This window comes from Mustela erminea, chromosome 11 (assembly GCF_009829155.1).
Source record: "Mustela erminea isolate mMusErm1 chromosome 11, mMusErm1.Pri, whole genome shotgun sequence".
Classification (NCBI taxonomy): domain Eukaryota; kingdom Metazoa; phylum Chordata; class Mammalia; order Carnivora; family Mustelidae; genus Mustela; species Mustela erminea.
In genome coordinates, this window is record NC_045624.1 from 37,096,058 (window position 1) to 37,118,125 (window position 22,068).

Consider the following 22,068-nt stretch of genomic DNA (forward strand, 5'->3'; position numbering starts at 1 on the left):
TCTTTGGTCTGTTGGACGGTTTTCTCCTGAGTTTCATCCTTCTTTTCCCTTTGAGGACCCTTCTGTCTTTTTCCTTACACCTGGGTGTTACCATGGATTTCATCCTTGGCCATCGTCTCTGACTCCTGTGGTCTCGAACCGTCTCAGCGACTTCCATGGGTTCGCTCATCACCGCACCTCTGTTGCTGACAGCCACACCGGACTTCCAGGCCTGAACTTCTACCAGCCTCCTGACCATCCACAGCGGGCTTCGACACAGACACCTCAAATTCTGCAGGTCCCCATGGGAGCCTTTCTTTTCGGTTTCTCCTGAGAGGTCTAGGGCAGTTCCAAGGCTTTTTTGTATTGAGAAATCCCATGTGCCAGACTTACTAAGGTCTATATCATTGTCTGAATATACCTGTACTTAAAAAAAAAATGTGGGGGGTTGGGTGGCTCAGTGGGTTAAGCCTCTGCCTTCAGCTCAGGTCATGATCTCAGGGTTCTGGGATCGAGTCCCGCATCAGGCTCTCTGCTCGGCAGGGAGCCTGCTTCCTCCTCTCTCTCTCTCTCTGCTTGCCTCTCTGCCTACTTGTGATCTTTCTCTGTCAAATAAAAAAAAAAAATCTTAAAAAAAAAAGAAGGTTATTTTTAAGATATTTTAGACTTACAGAAGATTTGGAAAAAATAGTACAGAAAATTCGCATATACCCTTCACCTAGCTTCTCCTTATGTTAACATCTTACGTAACTACAGCATATTTATGGAAACTAAATTAACCTTTGTGCAGTACCTGAATTTCACGAGTTCTTCCACCACCGTCATTTTTCTGTTTGGGAGTCCAGTCCAGCCTCCCACGTGGCTCTTCATTGCCCTGGCCCCGGAGTCTCCTGTATGTGCTTTCCTTCTCTCAGTACCTTGATAGCTACCATTTCGTCCACAGAATATGCCTTTTCCTGCCTTGCCTGCTGGGTGCGCCTCTTCTCTATGAAAGTCAGGCAGCCCCGCCCCCAGCCCCTGGAACCCGGTGGCCCTTATCGCAGCTTCGTCATGGGTATTCAGGTGCAGGGGTCAGACATTCCATGCCCTCAGGGACAGGGACTGTGTTTATTTCCTGGGTACATTCTTAACACCAAGTTAAAGGACTGACAAATAAGAATTTAATAAACTTTTAATAATATCCTCCAGAATGGCTAATCATACTGAGAAAGTCCCTAAAAGAAGGTGTTATCCTACCACAGCTGTTTAAATCTGGTGTGATTAACTGGTAAAATACAGTTCCGACTGGACTGTTTAACTTACTGTGTTTTTAAAATTTAACTCCGTACTTTCTGCAGTACAAAAATTACAGACCCCTTAAGGTGATTAACGTATGATGAACTTCCGTACCAGTGTATTTCTGCATAAAACTTAGATGCTCATTGCTTGGTCACACAGTTTGTATTACTGCAGGCACCATGTTTCTGGAACACTGCTTGTGACTGACCATTGCAGCTCTCTGTGACATGTCTAAGACATTGGGTCAACAAGCTGGCCTGGATGTACCATCCATTGCTCTGCCAACTGGTTTTAACCCTGGGCAGAGGAACAGACCGTAAGCTAAGAGGTATCCTCTTAGAGCTCATTGAGACAGCACCACAGCTTCCCAAAGCCTGCATTTAGTTCTTCTGTGAGAGTCTGAGCACATTTCTCCTATCAGGTCTGATTTCAGTCTCAAGTGTAGTAAAGCAGAGGGCTGGTTCTCAGTTCTTCCTCTCTAAATTGTAATAAATTAACTTCACGCCATTTTGAGGTGACTTGCACAGATCCCAGCACATCCAAGGAAACACAGAATATTGTCCTTTACTGGGGCAATGACATTGTTTTGTTTTTGTAATCTGGTAGTGGCCTCAAGAGGCTATGGTCTTGCTTCTGTCATTCTCATGTCCTCATTGCCTTGTTCCATGTCTGCCCCAGATGTGATGGAAAAAAGTTGTCCTTATGCCCAAAGCAAAGCAGTTGTTGGGCAAGTGTCCCCAGAATGCAAGTGCTTTGTGTTTAACCGCTCATCTAGTAGAGGGGTGTAACTGGATCTTGGTGTGGTGACAAGACCACGCCTCACGTGTGTGCACTAAAGCTTTGTAGAAGGCCGTAGCATCACAGGGGTCAGTCTCAGACTCACAGGCCTGCGGACACGCAACCCCGACTCTTCCATATCAGTATTTCCAAGTAACACACAGGCAGTGCTGCACATCGTTTTCCAGCTTCTTTCGGTGACTTAATGGACTCTTAGCTTCAGAGTCGCGGAGTGGGGTTGTTCGTTTCTATTTTCTCTCCCCCTTACCCTGCTTCGGAGTTGTACTCCCAGCACAGTCCCTTCTCCAGTCTGGCTGAAGAAGGCCTGAGGAATTTACTGCTGACCCTTCCTTCCTCACCGCCTGGCTTTTGCTAATCATCCGTGCATGTCCTCATAAAAGGCGGGAGAACCTTCTTGGCTTCAGTGTTTGCTGATACCTGCCTCTGCCCTAGAGGCCGACTTTCTGGAACACCACTTCTCTTCAGTGCTCCCCAACCCAGTTTCTCTACAGTTGGTTCTCTTTCATCAGATGAAATGACAGATGATCTCTACCTCACCTGTTAGGTCCCTAAGCTCCAGTGTCGTGCCTTATCTGCTCCCACTTGGCCTTGTTCCCCACTGCATCCAGGGCATGTGACCTTCCTCATTCCATTCGTGGTTTCAGAATGGAGCCCAGCCGTTCCTTCTGTAGGGCTCATGGGCGGATTGGACACAGAGCCATTTCAGCTCCACAGACCACTCTGAGCTGCCTCCCAGGGTATCTCCCACACACAGACCTTTATTTTAGAGAAGTGAACCTTTTGGGTTTTCTTAGCCTTACCCACCATTCAATATGTTACCTGTAAATCAGTAAATGTTTACTGAATTATAGCAAAACTCAAAACTTGGTTAAAACAACATTTGAAGGAGACACTGTTCCGCAGTAGTTTTGAACACAAACCTGGGTTCAAATCCTGACTCTGACACTTACTAGTAATGTCATGTCGAGCAAATCACACAGCTCCTCAGGTTCCAGAGTCCTGCCTCTTGAGGTTGCTATGAGAATAAGAAAATGCACGTAAAGTGCTTTGCAGGGCCTGATGTGGAATAAACCGTCCTAAATGGTAATTGCTTGGATTGCTTTTAAAGTCTCCAGTGTTTGTATTATGTGTTAAGGATGCATGCTGGGAACCTCAGAGAACAATAAAAGATGTGCTGTGAGATTTTTCCATACAATTTCTCAAGGCCACTGCAGTTTTTCAGAAATAGATTAAAACCTCCAAATCTAACCCCATGCCTAGCATTATCTCCTTTGACTCCTATTGGACCCCTCCACCCACCCACCCACCCACCTAGGAAAAAAAAAAATCAGTGTCAAACTTCTGGCAAATGTTATCATCAAAAGGTTCATTGAAACCCAAGAGTGATTATGTGCTTTTCTTTACTGAGTAGATGGGTAGAATTCTCTTCACCAGCTCTTCCCTGATGAGTACACACACACACACACACATGCACATGCACATGCACACACACCCAGTATTCTTGGCGGAAGATCTTGAATTAACTTTTGTGTCCTAATATTTATGTTAATGGTTATGTTTACACTTGACTAAGAGTGATAGACTTGAGCTGTGACAATTGTCAAGGTGTCAAACCTCTGACAGACTCAGATGCTGAGGTCTTGACTTTCCCAGGCTGGAGGAGAGGTGAGGTAAACCGTTGCTGGTGGCGCTCATGGGGCCACGATGAGTGACCCAGGAGAAGGCAGCCAAGTCTTCTAGTCCCAGTGCTCCCTAAGGACATGACACAGCCATCATGTCTTCAGTCACAGAAGTGGTCAGGCCATGACTACCAGTGGAGCTACATGACTGTAGCAAGCAGAAATGCTAGGAACATGCCAGAAGGGCTCATGAACTAGGCCATTATTTGATGGGTGGGGGAATAAGAGCTCTATCTATAGGAGCAGAATTTCTGTGAACAGATGGAGCATAGCATACTAGGGCCAGCTCCAGCTCCTGAAGAGAAGGCTTGGAAATAGCTGGACAGTATGTCTGTTGTGTCACAGTAAGTGGTGGTTATGCAGATGGAACACAAGTCAGGTGAGGGCCGGCAGACCAGACCGTGTTCCTGATGCCACAGACCAGATCCAGGCAGGAAATGGGGGCAGTGTAGGGTGCTGTGACTCATGCTATGACTTGGGGTGGTCCAAGGCCTGACACCAAGAGCAAGACGGGAGGGGATAGTGTTCGAGGGTTCCAAAATGTTACTTTGCCTAAGCACTTTTTCTGAAGAAGGCATTTGAAGTGTTCACTTGGCAATGATTCTCTAAACCATATACGTGTCGTTCATTCACTCTGCTGTCTCCATGAAATATCTCCCAATAATAAAAGAAAGCATTTGGAGTTGTAACACTAGAAGAGAATTATAGAGGCCGTTTATCGTGTTTATAGGTACTCTTGTTAGTGGGCAGGTGTGCTAGTAAGAACATCTTGTAGTCATCTGATTCTTTTCTCTAAATGTGTTAGGTCTTTCCTAAAGATTTATTATTTAAAATTTAAAAAATACTTTATGAATCACACACAGTATTCTAGAATGCCAAGGGGATTTTGTGCTTAAATTCTTGCCTGTTACCAAGATGCTAGCCTTGAGGATATTTAAAGAAATAAAGTTCGTGTGAGTTTTAAAACTTACATTCAAAATAACCTGTTATAGTAGTTCTATATCTGTTAAAATATTTTTCAGAACTGTAGTTTAAAATCACTTTTAAAGATTTTATTTTTATTTATTTATTTGAGAGAGAGAGAGAGTATGAGAGAGAGCATGAGAGAGGAAATGTCAGAGGGAGAGGCAGGCTCCACGCTGAGCAGGGAGCCCAATGCAGAACCCGATCCTGGGACTCCAGGATCATGACCTGAGCCGAAGGCAGTCGTTCAACCAACTGAGCCACCCAGGTGCCCCTAAAATCATGTTTATCATTACCAAGAAGTATAGAGTTACTTCACAATAAAAACACAATTCTCTCATTATCTGGGTGTTGTTAACTCTTAATTCTCTAGTATGTATCCTTCTAGATATTTTTCTGCATGGATTTTTTTTACCCAAATGATATTATAGAGCAGTTTTAGGTTTATAATAAAATTGAGAAGAAGATATAGATTTTTCATTTGCCTCCTTATTCACATGAAAAGCCTCTTCCATTATCAACCTCACTCACCAGCATGGTACCTTTTTTTTTTTTTAAAAAAAAAACCTACATTGACGTATCATAATCACCCAAAGTTCATAGTTTACCTTAAGATTCGCTCTTGATGTAGTACATTCTGTGGGTTTGGACAAATGAGTAATGACATATCTCCATTATAATATCACAGTGCCCTAAAAATCCTCCGTGCTCTGCCTATTCATCCCTGCCCCATGGCCTCTAGCAACCACTCATCATTTTACTGTCCCCATAGTTTTGCCTTTCCCAGAATGTCCTATAGCTGGAATCATACAGTCTGGAGCTTTCTCAGATTGACTTCTTGTACTTCTTTCACTTTCACTTCTTCACTCTGTGTGCCTTTTTGTGACTCCAGAGCTCATTTCTGTTTAGCACTGAATAGTGTCCATTTTCGGATGAACCACAGTTTATCCATTTACCTGCTAAAGGACATCTTCGTTACTTCATAATATTCACATTTTGTAACCTACTTTTTCAGTTAATGATTTTCTAATCATTAATGTTTTTAATCTCATCTAGAACTTAAGTCAGTATATAATTTCAAAAACAAAACAAAACAAAAACCTCTTTTCAGATTTGATCCAAATCTGGGACCAAATGTCATATTTAGTTTCGGTGCTAGTTTGTCTAGACCAATCCTTTTTTCTTAAGACATTGGACGTGAAGAGACAAAGCCAAGCATCCTGCAGAAAGTGCTGCCTTCGGGATTTTTCTGGATGCTTCCCTGTGGTATTGTTCAGCATGTCGTTCTGTTCATTGTGTTGACTGTGAAGTGGAAGTGAAAGCTGCTGTTGTGCTAGATTCAGTTCAGCGTCTGTAGTAAGAATACATTATGGATGCTGTTACGTGTTTTTGCCCTGTCCTGCATCAGTATAATGACAACCTGATCCCCCGCCCCACCCAACCATGTGCATGTGGTTATATTTGTCCCCTTGCTTCTGGGACGTCATAATCTGTGTGTCAGTGCATTGGTGTCATAAGAATGTCCAATTCTTATCTTTTTTTTTTTTTCAAATAATCTTTACACATAATGTGGGGCTTGAACTCCTGACCCTGAGATCAAGAGTTGGATTCTCTACTAAGTCAACTAGGCATCCCAAATGTCCAATTTTTTTATCCAACAATTTTCCTGCCAATTTTAGCATTCCCAAGTGACAACCTTGAACTAAAGAAAGAGTTACATTAGGGATATGAAACTATATATTCTAAATCTGTAATTCCTTTTACATTTGTTAGCTGGTGTCTTCTGTGAAGTAGGGATTTCTCTCTCATGGTAGGACTCTTAGAGAACCCTGAAAAACAGTTTCCTTTAATTGCCAGTTTTCAAAATAAGGAGGCGTTCAGTAGCAACCTCAGATGAGATGTTGGAAGAATTTAAACATTTTTTAAAAAATGCTGTGATCACTGCAAATATGATTTCTTGTGTACTTCCTGTGTATTAGGCACTGTGCAAAAGGCTTTATGGAACCTAACTCTTACGACAATATACCGAGATTTTAGAGATAGAAATAGTGATCTTGCATGGCCAGATAATGTGATAGAGCTTCTCCTGGGAGAAGTAGCAAAACTGGGAGAGGGACCCAAGTTGGTCCCACCCCAAAATCCATGCTTAATTCCTTCTCTCTCTGTCTTTGTTGTATTTTACTTAAAAGCCAAATTCTATTTGTAATCCTGTGTGGAATGTTTCCCAGTTCATAAACAGTAGAAATGGAAATGATGCTTAGTAATTTTCATGAGGTCTCTTATCCCTCCCTTTTATATTTTGTTTTTAATATTTTTAACAGTGTGAAGAAAACACAAATCTTCAGGATACTACCCGCTACCTCAAACTTCCCTTTTCCAAGGGCATCCTTCTTGGAAATAATCATCAAGCCATTAAGGCCACAAAGGAGTCTTTTTGGATAACATCTTTTCTCTGTTCCACAAAACTCACACAAAATGGTAACGTATAATGCTGTTTTATTTGAAAGCCCTTGTACTTAATCACTCCTGTGAATTTTGGTAGACACGTTTAATAAACACCAGTGTTATATTTAAGAACTTTGCACTAGAAAAATTGTTGATCCTTCTGTGTGTGATCTCCAGTAAAATGGAAACCTTTGCGACCCAATGGTCTGTTAATGCATCTAACGTAAAGATTTCAAAATCATCCCAGTATTGAAACCCAAGTGCACAATGCTTCAAGACCCAGCTGCTTTTTAAAAAGAGGAAGAGGGAGAGACAAAGAATACGACCATTTAATCTCTCTTGTTTTATAGCTCCATAAACAGTGCTAATTGTAGACTTTGGAATAAGGCTGTTTTTCGTTTAATTAGCTGGATATTGCTTTTCTATTCTACCATACTTTTTATGTCAGTGATTGTTTACCAAGTTATGATTAATAAAATAAGCTCTTCTCCTTGGAAAACCGTCATGAAAACATCATCTGTAATGAAGGAAGGAAATGAAATATTTTTTAATTCTTCATGGTTGCCATATAAGGCTTCTGGCTAGCGTTCTGAATGCCATATTAATAAGTCAGATTCATTATGTTGAGAATCACTTCATAATAAGGTATTGAATCTCATAAAGTGTTCCTGTGCCTAAACATCGGTACGTGCGATTAGTTCTTTCTGCTGTCACAGAACAGCATTTATAGAAGGAAACCTATTTCTCTTAGGACATGGTGTCAGAAAAGAAGTAAAATGTCGCATTATAATATTGACCTCTTTTAAGCTACCTTTCAGTTTCTCTTGCAGTGCTGCTATATACATGTAGAACTTTGGCAAATGATCCTTTCACATTTTGTTGTTGGTTTGTTTCTCCCCTTCCAAAATTATTTTTGGAGAAATAGTTTTCAAAATCAACTGCGTATTTTTAATACATTTGGTTGAAGGTAGCCATCACCAAGTTAAGAAACATCAAGACTTTATCCGTATTCAGTGATGAATGATTTCACTTAAATAAAAACTTCACTGACAGAACCGGATATAGTTTATAAGGCCTTTACCACACCTCAGGTGTTATTTTTTATGGAGCCAATCATCCCTACAGAGATTTTGAAGATAAGAAAATCTTCCTGCTGTTGACTCCTTCAGACAGAAATTGTACTTATTCTGTGTGGATTGGTTGTATGTCTGTTACAGAGCCTAGGTTCACATTTAACCGATTGCCTCTGGTAGAATAATTTCAGGTTGTATTAGTTACCTCCTGCTGTAGGAATAATTACTGTAAACTTACTGGCTTAAAACAACAAACATGTATCATTGAGCAGTTTGGGAGTTTTCACTGAACTAAAATCAGGATGTCAGTGAACCTGCATTTGTCCTGAAAGCTCTAGGGAAGAACCCGTGGCTTTACCTTTTTTAGCTTCCAACGGGGCCACCTGCGTTCCTTGGCTCACGGCCTCTCCTACGTCTTCAGAGCCAGCAGTGTAGCACCTTGACATGGTTATGACCATCTTCTGGTCTTAAGGATCTTTGTGATTACTTTGGGCCCACTAGCTACTCCATGATAGTCGCCCATGTTTTAAGACCTTTAACTTATCACATCTGTGAAATCTCTTTTGTCATAAAAGGTAAACATATTCACAGGTACCAGAGATTAGGACATCGACATCTATGGGGCCGCTGTTCTGCCGACCACACAGATAATCCTAGCAATAGCTTATCTCCCATCAAAGTATTTGGCCGACTTAACCTTTTCTTGTTCTCAGGTTTAGGTTGGTAGACAGAATTGTGTACATAAAACAGAACCAATCCTAAAACTTAGAAGTTGTGCTTTGTAGAAGTGGAGAACATTTTCAGGTAGATATGGGTAAATAAACATATTTAGAAGTCATTATATTAAACATCTCACTATATGAAGGACAATGCTTGTCTCCTTTTTGGACACTGATAAGTGCTTAATTATCATTTGGGTTTGTTTAACCTTGTCAGTGTAACACAGCTGGGAATGAACCAGGCGATAAATACTGTGTTTCAAAGAGATGAGACGGAGGAAGGAAGTCAGTTGATCTTTCTGGAATTTATATGCTAGACACACGTTTCTGTGTAGAAGTAATCCAGTTCCAAATTGGAATTAAATTGCTTTGTATTCGTTTTACTCAAATTGGAAAATAGACAAATCCCATTTCCATTACAATTGGGCATTTAGCAAGTGATAAGGTCTCTAGAAATAGTTTCTAACAGCAGATTTGCATTTCACGATCCCTAAAGTGAGTCTCTGCACCCATTCTGCACTCCAGTATTGTTCAGGGCTAGTGTTCCAAGGCCGGAGTACCCTGCCGGACATCAGGGACAGCCAGATCAAGGAGATACTTTAAGCTTCTTGAAAGTAGATTTCAGAGAATAAATGGTTTTGCTTATTTGTTTTCTTCCTTGGGCTGTTAAACACAACTTTTAAAAAGGTTTAAAAACAGTGCTTAAATTTAGCTTGACAGTTAATTGTACAGTTGCTGACTTGCCCACATCCCCTTCTCCCCCAAATAATGGGTGGTTCATTCAGTCTCTTCCTGAGAGTGTGATTTAAAAGTAAAAAAAAAAAAAAAAAAGTAGGGATTATGTCATCCACCTATTTTCTAGCTCTTGGTAGGTCAAACCTACAGTATACTCTTAAATGCTTTTTGAATGGAATGCTTAAAATTTGCATTTTCAGCAATAGGTCATAGCTCCTAATTTGCAACTTACCTATCTTCAGACAGCAAAATAGAGACGTAGGTGATGACAGTTCTGACTTAATTCTGAGCACTTTGTGCACATGATTAATTACACCCAGAGGAAGATACGGCTTTACTCTTCCTTTCCTCCATTATGAGCACTCAAGAGATTCATCAGACTTTTTGCGGGAAAGGTCCACAGCCCCACCTCAATCTGATTGTCTGGACCACTGTCCTCTCTTCTCCAGCTCTCCTGAGGACAGTGCTGTTCCTGGTTTCCCACCGCTGCCTCTGGGGCTGCCACCTCCTTCGTCTGCACACACTGCTCACACTGGGCTAGTAGGCCCTGGACACCTTGCCCTGAGGGGCAGGAAAGAGAGGAGGGAGACTGAATGAGAGCTGGAGTGGAGGTGGAGTGGGAAGTGAGGAGTAAGTGGCAAGGGTCATGCGCTGGGGAACTGTGAGAGAAGATGCCTGGGCAGGAAGGCATCCTGCGGTAGGATGCAGGAAGTAAGAAGTATGTGGGAGGGAGGCCGCAATCAGACGGGAGAAGAATGTGGTGCTCCCTCTGACGTGGCAGGTCTCCCTCTGTGGAAATACCTACTCTTCTACATGTAACCAGTCATTTTTAAAAAGGTTCCAATCCGACCTCCACGATGTCTGAGTTAGTCATGAATACTAAACACTTTCAGGTTTTTCTGCTATGGAAAATACCATAAATTTCTCTTTACAAGTCATTATTTTTCAAATTCCCTCATTTTTTTCTAATTCTAAACCATCCTCTTATCCCTGTTTGATGTAGATAAATATTTCCTTTTAAGACTAAATTTCTCACTATTAAGTCCTTTGTGAAGTTTTTCTCTTGAATCTGGTTGAGGTGAAGGTTGCTTCTCTCTCCTCTGAAGATTCTTACACTTTTTCTCATCTCTCTTCACTACAGCATCTTTCTTTTTCATCACAACTACTTCTTCCTCGATTTCGTATTTTTGTTTTCTTCAGATTTTCGTTACCATGTTGGTCTTTCTGTCTTTAAGCAAGTCCCTTTGGGGTTTCTCCTGAAATGCTTTTAAGTGGAGTTCACACCATTAAGCCTGGGAGGGCCTTCTTGGCTTCTTTCTTGGTTGTTCTAGTCTTCTAGCCCCACTGAGCCCGGGAAGCCAGCTCCGCCAGGTTCCCTAGCTCTGTGCGCTCCTGCACATACACAAGCCTTGTCGGTTCTTACCTGCTGTCATTGGCTCCAGACGCCACTGTCTCCCTGCTCCCTCTGGATACTAGTGAAGCTGGCCACTATGTTCAGGAGCCTTCCTAACTTTTGCCCAGAAAAGCCGAGGGAAGGATTTTTTCCCTCACCAGAAGAAGAGGTTCTCTGAGGACCCGTGTAGACTCGGGCCCACGTCTTGTCAGTTTTGGAAGGGAAGGAAAAGGAAGATATGGGCCCTGCACCTGCCCAGAATCTGGGCTGGAAGATGACCGTGATGTCCAGAAACTGGCCCTCTCAAGTCCTCGGGCTCACTAGATGACCCAGCAGTTGACCAGACTTGTCATCCTTGTGCAGGGGACCTTCTTGTCCTGCCAAGTTCAGGTCACATTGTCAAGAAGACCTCCATTGCCAGGTAGAATTGGTTGCTGGGCAGAGTGCTGAGTGCTGGGGGCACAAGTATGGATAAAGCAGGTTTCTGACCCTCAAGAAGCTCCCACTTTGGCAGAAAAGGATTCAACAAATATTTATCAACTGCCAGCTATCTGCCTGCTCCGTACCCATGCTGGGATACTTAACTCAGCATGTTGGCTTTTTCTTTCTTGGAGTTTGCAATCTAGTAGGCACAACGACAACTGAAATAGTGAGGTCAGCGCCACTGTGAGGTGAGAGCAGGAAGCAGCGACAGTTAGCTTAGTCCAGAGGTTTCGGGAAAGAAGGGTTCCTGGATGAAGCAACAGCTAATCTGGGAACTGAAGGATAAGTAGGAGTTTGTAAATCAAGAGCACTGGGAAGAGAGAAATAATTAGAATACACTGTAATACAATAAATGCCATCTTAGAGAGCTAGTCATGGTCTGGGGGAACCTGAAACTTGGATGACCAGGAGGGTTAGGCAACATGTACAGGACTCTAGCTTTTACCACTGAAACACTGAAACTTGGATGACCAGGAGGGTTAGGCAACATGTACAGGACTCTAGCTTTTCCTGCTGAAACACTTTCATGTGAGAGACAATTCTCTGCTAAGGTGATTAACCTTCTTTTTCTCGTTGGAAAGGTGATATGCTTGATCTCTTGAAATGGAGAACCCACCCAGACAAGATCACAGGCTGTCTCTCTAAAATAAAAGAAATCGATGGCTCAGAGATAGTAAAGGTATATGGTGTTTCGTTATCTCTCTCTTGGGAAATTCATGGAATAAAGAATATTTGGAGGGGAAGGGCAGATATTTTCTTTATTAATTTATTTCTTTATCTTACAGTTTCTGCAAGATACACTGGATACATTATTTGGAATTTTAGATGAAAATTCCCAAAAATATGGGTCTAAAGTATTTGATTCTTTGGTGAGTTTAAATTCACTTCAATTATATCCTAACAATTTTGTCTCTTGGTCTTGACTTTCGTAAGGCTCTTTCTGAAATGTGCACTGAATAGCATAAGTCATTTAAAAAGAACCCTCCCCCACACAAAAAAAAAACAACCCATAATTTGCATTTGGTTTTATAAACCTCAAATTTCTTTTTAGGTTCACATAATAAATTTGCTGCAAGATAGCAAATTCCATCATTTTAAACCTGTAATGGACACTTATATTGAGAGTCACTTTGCTGGGGCACTTGCATACAGGTAAGGCCTTTATCTTGTAATTGGTTTAGAAGCAGTTCCTTTTGAGCCTTTCCACGCAGAACCAGCAATATAGGAAAATTTAAAAGGGAGTGTAGGAAGAGATGAACCACAACAACTGAAGTGTCTCTTGAGTCAGTCTCTTCCTTTCTTACACATCTTTTTTTAATGGCTGCAACTTACTTTGATTAAAAGGACCCGGCGGGGTGGGGGGAAGCCTTTCTGAATTCTATTCCTAAAACTTAAACTATAAAATGTTTTCTTCTTGTCTCCATTTCATGTGGTATTCTTTCGTCTGAATGCCTGGTTATTTCAGCCTGGCTGCCAAGAACCCCAATTAACCACCACATTCCTTGCTTACTCTAGAAGTCTTTAAGAAAGAGATGTGAAAGGAAAACAGCCTTGGTCATCGTATCTTTTTAAATCCCTTCATTCATTTATCTGTTAATATTTACTGAGTTCCTACTGCCTGCCTAATGCATGCTGATTCATGTGAAGCCATTAAGCAGGTCAGCTGTGGGCTTGACCCTTTGATAGGAGCTGCCGTTTTCACAGCTCATCCCTTCCTATTAGCTCAGATTATTCTGCAGGCAAGGCTAAAGTGAATGAATAATGACAAGCTGTAGCTCTTACCTGCCTCCCTGCAACCCAGTTGATACTTGCCAGAAGGTAACAGCGTCTCTCTTTCTCCGCTATGTATAACATCTTCCTGGTCTTTCACCCTGCTTAAATACAACCCTGGAATGTTCCCCAAAGTTCTTTCTCTCTGTTCTAACACTGCCATCGCTATTCTGGTATTTTTACCTTATACTTGAAGCACCAAGAAGACCAAGTACACGCACAATCATTTATTCCCAGAAGTGTGGTTAAAAAAAAGATGGAATCATGTTTTTGCCCTTCCCCCCCATCATGTGATATCTAAAAGATAAATAATCAAATAAGCATTTGATCCTGTTACGTTGGGTATTGCCTCTTTTTTTTTTTTTAAGATTTTATTTATTTATTTGAGAGAGAGACAGTGAGAGAGAACATGAGCGAGGAGAAGGTCAGAGGGAGAAGCAGACTCCCCGTGGAGCTGGGAGCCTGATGTGGGACTCGATCCTGGGACTCCAGGATCATGACCTGAGCTGAATGCAGTCGTCCAACCAACTGAGCCACCCAGGCGCCCTGGGTATTGCCTCTTAAGGCATGTGAAGATTTAATACTCCAGCATTTCAATGAATGGCGTGTCATCATGATTTTTACAGAGAGTGAAATGTAATATCAGGGATAGTTAGAAACATCGGCCTGACTCTGCCACTCGGCCTAACTTTTGGGGCCCTAGTAACATCTCACCACTTGTGACTGAAATTTTCAGTGGAAGCTGGAGAGGAAGGGTGTAATTTCTAACACTTCATGTTGGCCAGGAGAGCAGGATAATCATTCCTAACAAGACAGATAAGGCCTACGGAATCTTCTCGGGCTATGGGTGGTCAGAAACTCACTGACATTTATATCTTCAAAATAACATTCCTGGCAGCACCTGCCTTGTACTACATCCATGCGTTCTTCCCTGACTGAGAGAAAAGAGGAACATTGTTAAAAATTGCTCTGTTTCCTAGAAACCAAGAACAGAACAAAGGTAAAGGTAGCAAGACTGCAATCTTAAGAATTATTGGTGTTTTGTTTTTTTTTTTAATACCAATTTTGTTTCTTATAAGAAAAAACAAACTTGGCTGTTTTGGAAGTTCTCTTACTAAGGCACTCTGATGAGAAGACTTGTTCTTCCCACGGGTCCGAGAATTGGCTAGATCAGTCCATGGGCATGTGATCTGGAGAAGGGGGTTGTTGCCTTATCCTTCCCCACACCCGCTTTGGCCTCCAACTGAGCATTTCATCCAGCTGTTTACATGGTCACTGGGGAAGAAATCCCAATTATCAGTTATCCAAGATGGACCATGGCGGTCAGACTTCCAGACCCTTTTTTGGCCAGAGTCCTTTTCTCTGGTGTTTGTGTTTATCCATTGGGAAGCTTTGCCAGGAACAGCAGGGTCAATGGACATGGCCATATCCAGGAGAATCTCAATGGGAGGAAGTATTTCTCTGTTCAGCTTCAGAGAGGGGTAGTGATGTTGGTGTGCACATTCCTCATATCATGAGATGAAGTGGTCTGACAGAACGCTGTGAGGACTTGGGAAAAGAAGCCTCCTCATGATAAAAATGTTGGATTTTTGGCTTTCAGCTGAGAACTCGACCAAGTCCACCTTCTGTCTCTCTTCCCCTGTGTTTCAGAGATCTCATCAAAGTCCTCAAGTGGTACGTGGACAGGATAACGGAAGCGGAACGGCAAGAGCACATCCAGGAGGTGTTGAAGGTAAAGACATGCCGGTGATAGCAGATAATGTTATCAAACAGAGCTGTTGCATGGTGACGCCTAAACTAATTGCTTTCCTCTACACAGACAGTAATTGGCGATGATATAGTACTGGCATTCCAATTCAAGGATGTTAATCAGTTTATGCTCCTCCAGAGCTGATGAATTTTGAAAGAAGCTTTGCCAGGCTCACCCACTGGAACTGTTGGGATTGAATCCTTGTACCTCTGAGCTCCAGAACCCTTGGAGTGAAGTCTAGGGTTGGCAGGAGTGGAGGTCTTAGGACAGAAGACCACGGATGGGCAGTTCAGCTTGCAGTTTCCTGGCTCTTGCCTTCAGCACCCTGACAGAGGCCGTTTGAGAACAATTTGTCTGCATTTTGAGAGAGAATAAGGTGGCTTGGAGACCTGAGGTTTTACTGGGTCTCAGGGTTTAATGCTGCCCACATGTCTGGGCCCTTAGTGCTCTGATGGAGATGCTAACACTCCACATGCAAATGTGTTCATAAGGAACGGAGGTTCTTAAAGGAATTGTCCAGTAGCAGGTCTGAGAGTCCTCTCATGTCCTGTCGTTGAGTGCCACTCCGTTTGATGTCAATAGACAATATGATGACAGGTATGCACTTTGTAAAGCAAGTAGTTTCCTAATTATAAATTTATCACATTGGTCTGATGGAAGGTAAAATGCTAAGTGGCAAGAGGACCTGCCAGGAAAGCACAGTAATTGTTGAGAAACAGACAGGTATCTCTCTGTTAACTACATTTTATTTTTATTTTTTTTTAAAGATTTTATTTATTTATTTGACAGAGAGAGATCACAAGTAGGCAGAGAGGCAGGCAGAGAGAGAGAGAGAGGAGGAAGCAGGCCCCCTGCCGAGCAGAGAGCCCAATGCGGGGCTTGATCCCAGGACCCTGACATCATGACCTGAGCCAAAGGCAGCGGCTTAACCCACTGAGCCACCCAGGCGTCCCTGTTAACTACATTTTAAAAACCACCTGACAATCGAAAGCATCTCAGGCTCCTACTTCTTGAGAATTAGAAAGAATTTTCAAATTAGCTATACATTTTCTCTCAGCATCAGAGAAAAATGGCACTTCCCCCACAAGTAAATTCTGTTCAGAAATCTCCCGTGGATCTTAGTGTTTAAATCAATAATTTAAATTTCTGATGTTGTCCCATGGTTTTTATGCTGTGTCATTGTTAAATCCTCTTGGTTTCCTTTGAGACTAATTTTTTAAAACATTTCACTTTCAGGCACAAGAGTATATTTTTAAGTACATAGTGCAGTCTCGAAGGCTCTTTTCCCTCGCCACCGGTGGACAAAACGAAGAGGAATTTCGCTGCTGCATTCAGGAGCTCCTTATGTCTGTCCGTTTCTTCCTTTCTCAAGAAAGCAAAGGGTCGGGAGCCTTATCTCAATCACAGGTAATGTTTTTTCATCTCTGCTTGGGAAAGCAAAAACGAGTCCCGTTTATTCGTGTTTACATAGCAGCGGGATGTTTTCCTCATGAGAAATCCATCTCTCCTGTTGATATACGGAGTGCGAGCAACTTTGCAGATTTTAAAAAGGTCCCCTAGCTTCTGAGCAGCAGCTCAGCAGAGGTTAGGTTGCCTTTCCTCCAGCTGCTCTCACTGTTTGTGGGGAGACTGTTGGTCTGCAGCAGCCTGGATTTCAGTTCCCAAAACACACGCTGGTGTGTGGACACGGTGTCACCATCTGCCTTGAGGAAGGAAGTTTCCTGGAGCCGACTTGTTACCGTTGTTTACCCCAAGCCTTGCACCGCATTTTAATCTGTCAACTTAAGACTCATTGTATGGGACTTGGATAAAGTGGCATGTTGTTTTGTTTTATATATCTTGACCCTAAACGTCCTGGCAATGATCTTACTTAACCAGTGCTGGGCCGCTGTTGCCAAATGCTATTACTTGGAGAAGCTCCACGGGTTTTGTTTAAGGACAGGGTTTATCCACTTTCCAAGTAGCATGGCCTTGAACGCGTGCTGAGCAATCATTCTCAATACCTTACTCTACATTTTCTTAATCCTTCTGATACACTTTTAGTTCTAAAGACTTGGTTAAAAACCTCTCAGATGGAGAAGCAGCCTCTTTGCTGCCATCCCCTGGAGACTAGAGATTTATCATCACTGAGAATTAGCAGGGGAAATGGGAGATTAGAAGACAAAACTAACTAGTTCCTTGGAATAACATGTTAATTTGTGCCATTCGACATTTGGAAAGCACTATGTGTAATGGGGAAAACCCAGAAATGTACCAACCCTCTAACGACAGTGCTGTGCTTTTTCTGACTTGTAGTGCCTGTTCTGGTTGGTCTCTTCTTTACACACATGAACTAATTCTTACACATGGGCAAGGATACAGTACAGGCCCTTTTAATGACATTTTGGCCTCTGTTGCCAATGGCACAATCCCCACGCTTGAGGAACTTGCCAGATACCTCAAAGTGAACTTGCCCACTAGCCAAACACGACTTTCAGCAGTTGATACTTAAAAAAGATAATCCACCAAGCTAATCAAGTATTCCTTTAGATCAGAGGTCTCAGAAACTCACTACTTTGATGAAAGCTACTGTAGTTGAGATTTTTTATCTTAAACCTTTACTGGTTAATAGGGACAAAACTTTTTAAATTCACATCTGAAAAAATACTCTCTTACTTTTTTTTTAGAAATTTTTTTTTTTTTAAAGATTTTATTTATTATTTATTTGACAGAGAGAAATCACAAGTAGATGGAGAGGCAGGCAGAGAGAGAGAGAGGGAAGCAGGCTCCCTGCCGAGCAGAGAGCCCGATGCGGGACTCGATCCCAGGACCCTGAGATCATGACCTGAGCCGAAGGCAGCGGCTTAATCCACTGAGCCACTCAGGCGCCCCAATACTCTCTTACTTTTAAGAGTAAGTTGAAGTCATGGTTTCTCAGTGACATGCCTTCCTAGGGACTCAAGAGGTCTTTTCCCTTCTATAAAGTTAGGGAAATAATCTTTTTCCGTCGTTATGTTTCCACTGTGTCTTAGCAGTTGCCCTGAGATGACCCAGGCACACGTGATGTGATCATTTTCTTTTAGGCTGATGCTAAGAGAATTCATAGAAAATGACGAAGTGGTTAGTTTTCTTTATTAAGCAAAGAGGACTGTGTCCTCCCTCTATGTTTTGGGAGAAAGGGGAATACTCTAGAGCTTTTTGTTATTCCAAGTGCCCTTTTGACCTCACACCTTCATGGCTCTCTTTTCGGAGAATGAAGACGTTACTAATCTGATTGACCCTGCACATGACTTTTCTACTGCTGCGTGACAAGTAACCAAGTGCTTAATGGCTTTAAATAACATCTACTTAGTCACAATTCTGTAGATAAGAAGGGTTAATTGGATTTTTTATTTACGGTCTCCTACAGCCAAAATCAAGGTGTTGGCCTCGATGGCTTCTTCAGAGATTCTGGGGAAGAATTTACTTTCAGAATCTCCCAAGTGTTTATAAGAATGAGATTCCTATTTCCTTGCGGCTTATCAGCAAGGGGTTGGAGGAGAGGAGGGGTGTTCTCAGCTCCTAGAGCCCATTTGCAGTCCTTGGCTTGTGGCCCCCCCATCCTCAAAACCAGCAACAGTATGTCCAGTCCTTCTCATGCTTCAGATCTCTCTGAATCCTCCCACCATGAGCTAGAGAAAACTTCTGCTTTAAAGGATCAGGGTCATGTCATTAGGTCAGGCCCATATGGACAATCTACATATTTTTTTTTAAAAGATTTTATTTATTTATTTGACAGAGAGAGATCACAAGCAGGCAGAGAGGCAGGCAGAAAGAGGGGGGAAACAGGCTCCCCACCGAGCAGAGAGCCCAATGCAGGGCTCGATCCCAGGACCCCATGGCCATGACCTGAACCGAAGGCAGAGGCTCAACCCACTGAGCCACCCAGGTGGCCCAAATTTCCATATTTTTTAAGATCAGCTCATTAGTAACCTTCATTAAACCGGCAAAATCCTTTTTTCCATGTAACATAACTTAATCACAGGGACAATACTGAGGAGAAAAGATCTTGGGGTCATCTTAGGATTCTGCATGTCCAGAGCGAGAGATATCCACTGGTCTGAGTCCAAAACCCAGTTTCCTTGCTCTCTTTTATATTTTTTCATTGTGGGCTCTGACCCAGGGCAAATGTTGTCTTCTGGAGGCAGAGCAGCCATCCCAGAAAGCCTTCCTGTTCGATCAATTTATAGCACCCCACAGATCAGGCCATCCTCACCCCTCCGGCATGCTCATTTAGTCTTCCTGCCCTAACTCTGGCTCACTAATGACTCTTCTCTGGGAGCCCGGCCCCAACAGGACTGCCAGCCCAGTCAGGGGTTGGAGCTGTGGCTCTTGGTTTCCCCCTTCCACGGACAGATCCCTTCCCTGGATCCTTAAGAGCAGAAGAGGAATGTACCACCCTGCCCCAAATTCCTAATAATTATCTTTCTCTATTTGTCTTGGCTACCAAGAAGGTCAAAATAAAATTGGGCTTTTCTTCTTATTTGCAATAAAAATCCTTAGCTTAGATATCTTGATACAACTATCTTTCTGCCCTTATCACAAGGTGCTTGTGCCTGTATACTTTTTAATACACATATCTTCACTGCAGTCACATTCAGATCCGTTTTTGAAGTAAAGAGCTATAAATAAAGAAGTAACATAAATGAAAAGATTCCTGAGGAATATCAATGTAGTTGACTTTTCAGTAATCAGAAGGCTGGGCTCATTTTATTGTATCTTATTTCTTTAACTTCATCTGTATGACTCAGCTCTTTGTAGAGTGAAATGAAGGTTATATAAATATAGTCTTTAACAGAGAATACCAAGTTATTAATTTTAAATGCATCCAAGTAAACCTCTACTGTTTAAGAGTCAAGGAGAACGTAGCCGTTGACTGCAGCCCCTGAAGCATTTTGATGGTTCTGGCGTCAAAAACGGGTCTTGGCTCTTGCAAATATTTCTGCTGCTGCTGTACAGATAAATGCCAAAACCCATGAATTTGAATTTGACTCTGTATTTGAATCATCAGCACATGTAGACTCGACCTACTTTTTGCTGGTGTCAGATCTCATTGGTAAGCCAGCTAACACTTGAATATTAGCATATTAGAAACATGTGCCTCCTTCCCCCTGGCTTGATAGACTGGAGGCTGGTTGATGCTTCCTTCCATTGCTCTCCTTCTGTGGAATTCAAAAGACAGGGTTTGTTTTGATGTACCCTCCTAGCCCAATTTGTGTCCCTTAGGATTTGATACTAGCACTTTTTTTCCCTGAAGAAGTGGTTAGCAAGCTTCTTCACTTACATAAAGAATATTATTCCTTGTACACACAGTTCTGGGGTTGTAGTAAATCTCAAAGCAACCTAAAGGTTTGTTATAGTGAACTTTTGATCTTACAGGTGATAAAACTGAAACCCAAGGAGCTAAAGTGACTTGTCCAAGGTCACAGAGTTGATTAGAGGCCAAGCCGGTAGTACATAAAATCTAGGTCTTCTGGTTCTCTGTCTTATTTTTTTTTTCTTTAACCATAAGTTCAGTGCTTTCGGGAATCAATGTGTTTGGTTTCTTCAAGGTAAATGAGATTTAGATGAGCACTTGAGAAACCTCTAAAAAGAAAGGAAATATAAGGGATGGCATTCCAGGCCGTGGTTGAGCATTCTTTCTGTTTGATCATGCTGCATTTTGCTGATTTTGTGCGATTTTTTGCCAATCCTTTTGCTAATGTCAGTGATTTTCCAGAATTTCCCAGTTTTATTATATGGCACCCTTTCACATTTTAAAACGTGGCTTTTTTTTTTTTTTTTTAAATTGCAGCCTTTTACCTTTAGGTACTGGAACCATCTTACTTCATTTTTGTAATCATTCCAAATTATTTGTCACAGTCTTAAACTCATTGACATTTTACAGCAAATTTCTTGGGACATATCTTAGAGTTGATTTAAATCTCTTCCTTTCAAGGCTGTGTTTCTGAGCTCCTTCCCCGCTGTGTACTCCGAGCTGCTGAAACTCTTTGATGTCAGGGAAGTGGCCAACTTGGTACAGGACACCCTGGGCAGTCTGCCGACCATCGTGCATGTGGATGACTCCCTACAGGCCGTGAAGCTGCAGTGCATCGGCAAAACCGTGGAGAGCCAGCTGTATACCAATCCAGGTAAGGTGGTGAGTCTCGTGAATGAAACATGTTCTGAAAAGCCATTGCCTACCCCTGGTAATCATAGGTCAGCAGAAGCAATTAGAAAGAGGAAGCAGAAAATTCCTTTCTCAAAAGCATTGTGTGTTTGGATAGCAGAATAAATGTATTAAGTGACCAAATATAGCAGCATGGCTGTCAAAGCTTTATTTCTAGAAAGAATGAAAACCCTGATTGAATTGATTCTGATCATAAACTGGTGGTGATGTCAGGCATGCTTATTTTCTTGTTACAGGTTTTATTTATTTTTTTTTAAAGATTTTATTTACTGGGGCACCTGGGTGGCTCAGTTGTTAAGCGTCTGCCTTTGGCTCAGGTCATGATCCCAGGGTCCTGGGATCGAGCCCCACGTTGAGCTCCCTGCTCAGTAGGAAGCCTGCTTCTCCCTCTCTCTCTCCCCTGCTTGTGTTTCCTTTCTTGCTCTCTCTCTCTGTCAAATAAATAAAAATCTTTTTAAAAAAAAGATTTTTATTTATTTATTGGAGAAAGGGTATAGTGAGAAAGAGCACGAGCAGAGGTGAGGGGCAGAGGGAAAAGCAGACTCCCCCTCTGAGCAGGGAGCCCAATTCAGAGCTCAATCCCAGGACCTTGGCATCATGACCTGAGCCAGAGGCAGACATTCAACCAACTGAGCCACCTCGATTTTATTTTTTTTATTCAACAAAATTTAACCTTTTCTTTCAGAGAGGCTTACAGGGACCTGATATGATCCTTATTTGTTTGTCTCTTTGTTCTTAAAATGTTTCCATCGATTTGTGTTCTGAAACTGAGTGAAAGTTTTGATGTATTGTCATTTTTTATTTTATTTTATTTTT

General features: G+C 42.1%; 1 protein-coding gene across 3 annotated transcripts in view; it reads left to right on the forward strand.

Annotated features, from left to right (window-relative positions):
• Positions 1–22,068, forward strand: part of DOCK4 (dedicator of cytokinesis 4) — a 431,597-nt gene that overhangs the window by 281,542 nt on the left and 127,987 nt on the right. For all 3 annotated transcript variants that reach the window (XM_032304000.1, XM_032304002.1, XM_032304001.1), the window contains exons 17-23: positions 7,019–7,175; positions 12,127–12,224; positions 12,331–12,414; positions 12,597–12,697; positions 14,966–15,047; positions 16,302–16,472; positions 21,022–21,214. In XM_032304000.1, coding sequence (XP_032159891.1) covers positions 7,019–7,175; positions 12,127–12,224; positions 12,331–12,414; positions 12,597–12,697; positions 14,966–15,047; positions 16,302–16,472; positions 21,022–21,214 — 886 coding nt within the window. The remainder of the gene's footprint in view (positions 1–7,018; positions 7,176–12,126; positions 12,225–12,330; positions 12,415–12,596; positions 12,698–14,965; positions 15,048–16,301; positions 16,473–21,021; positions 21,215–22,068) is intronic.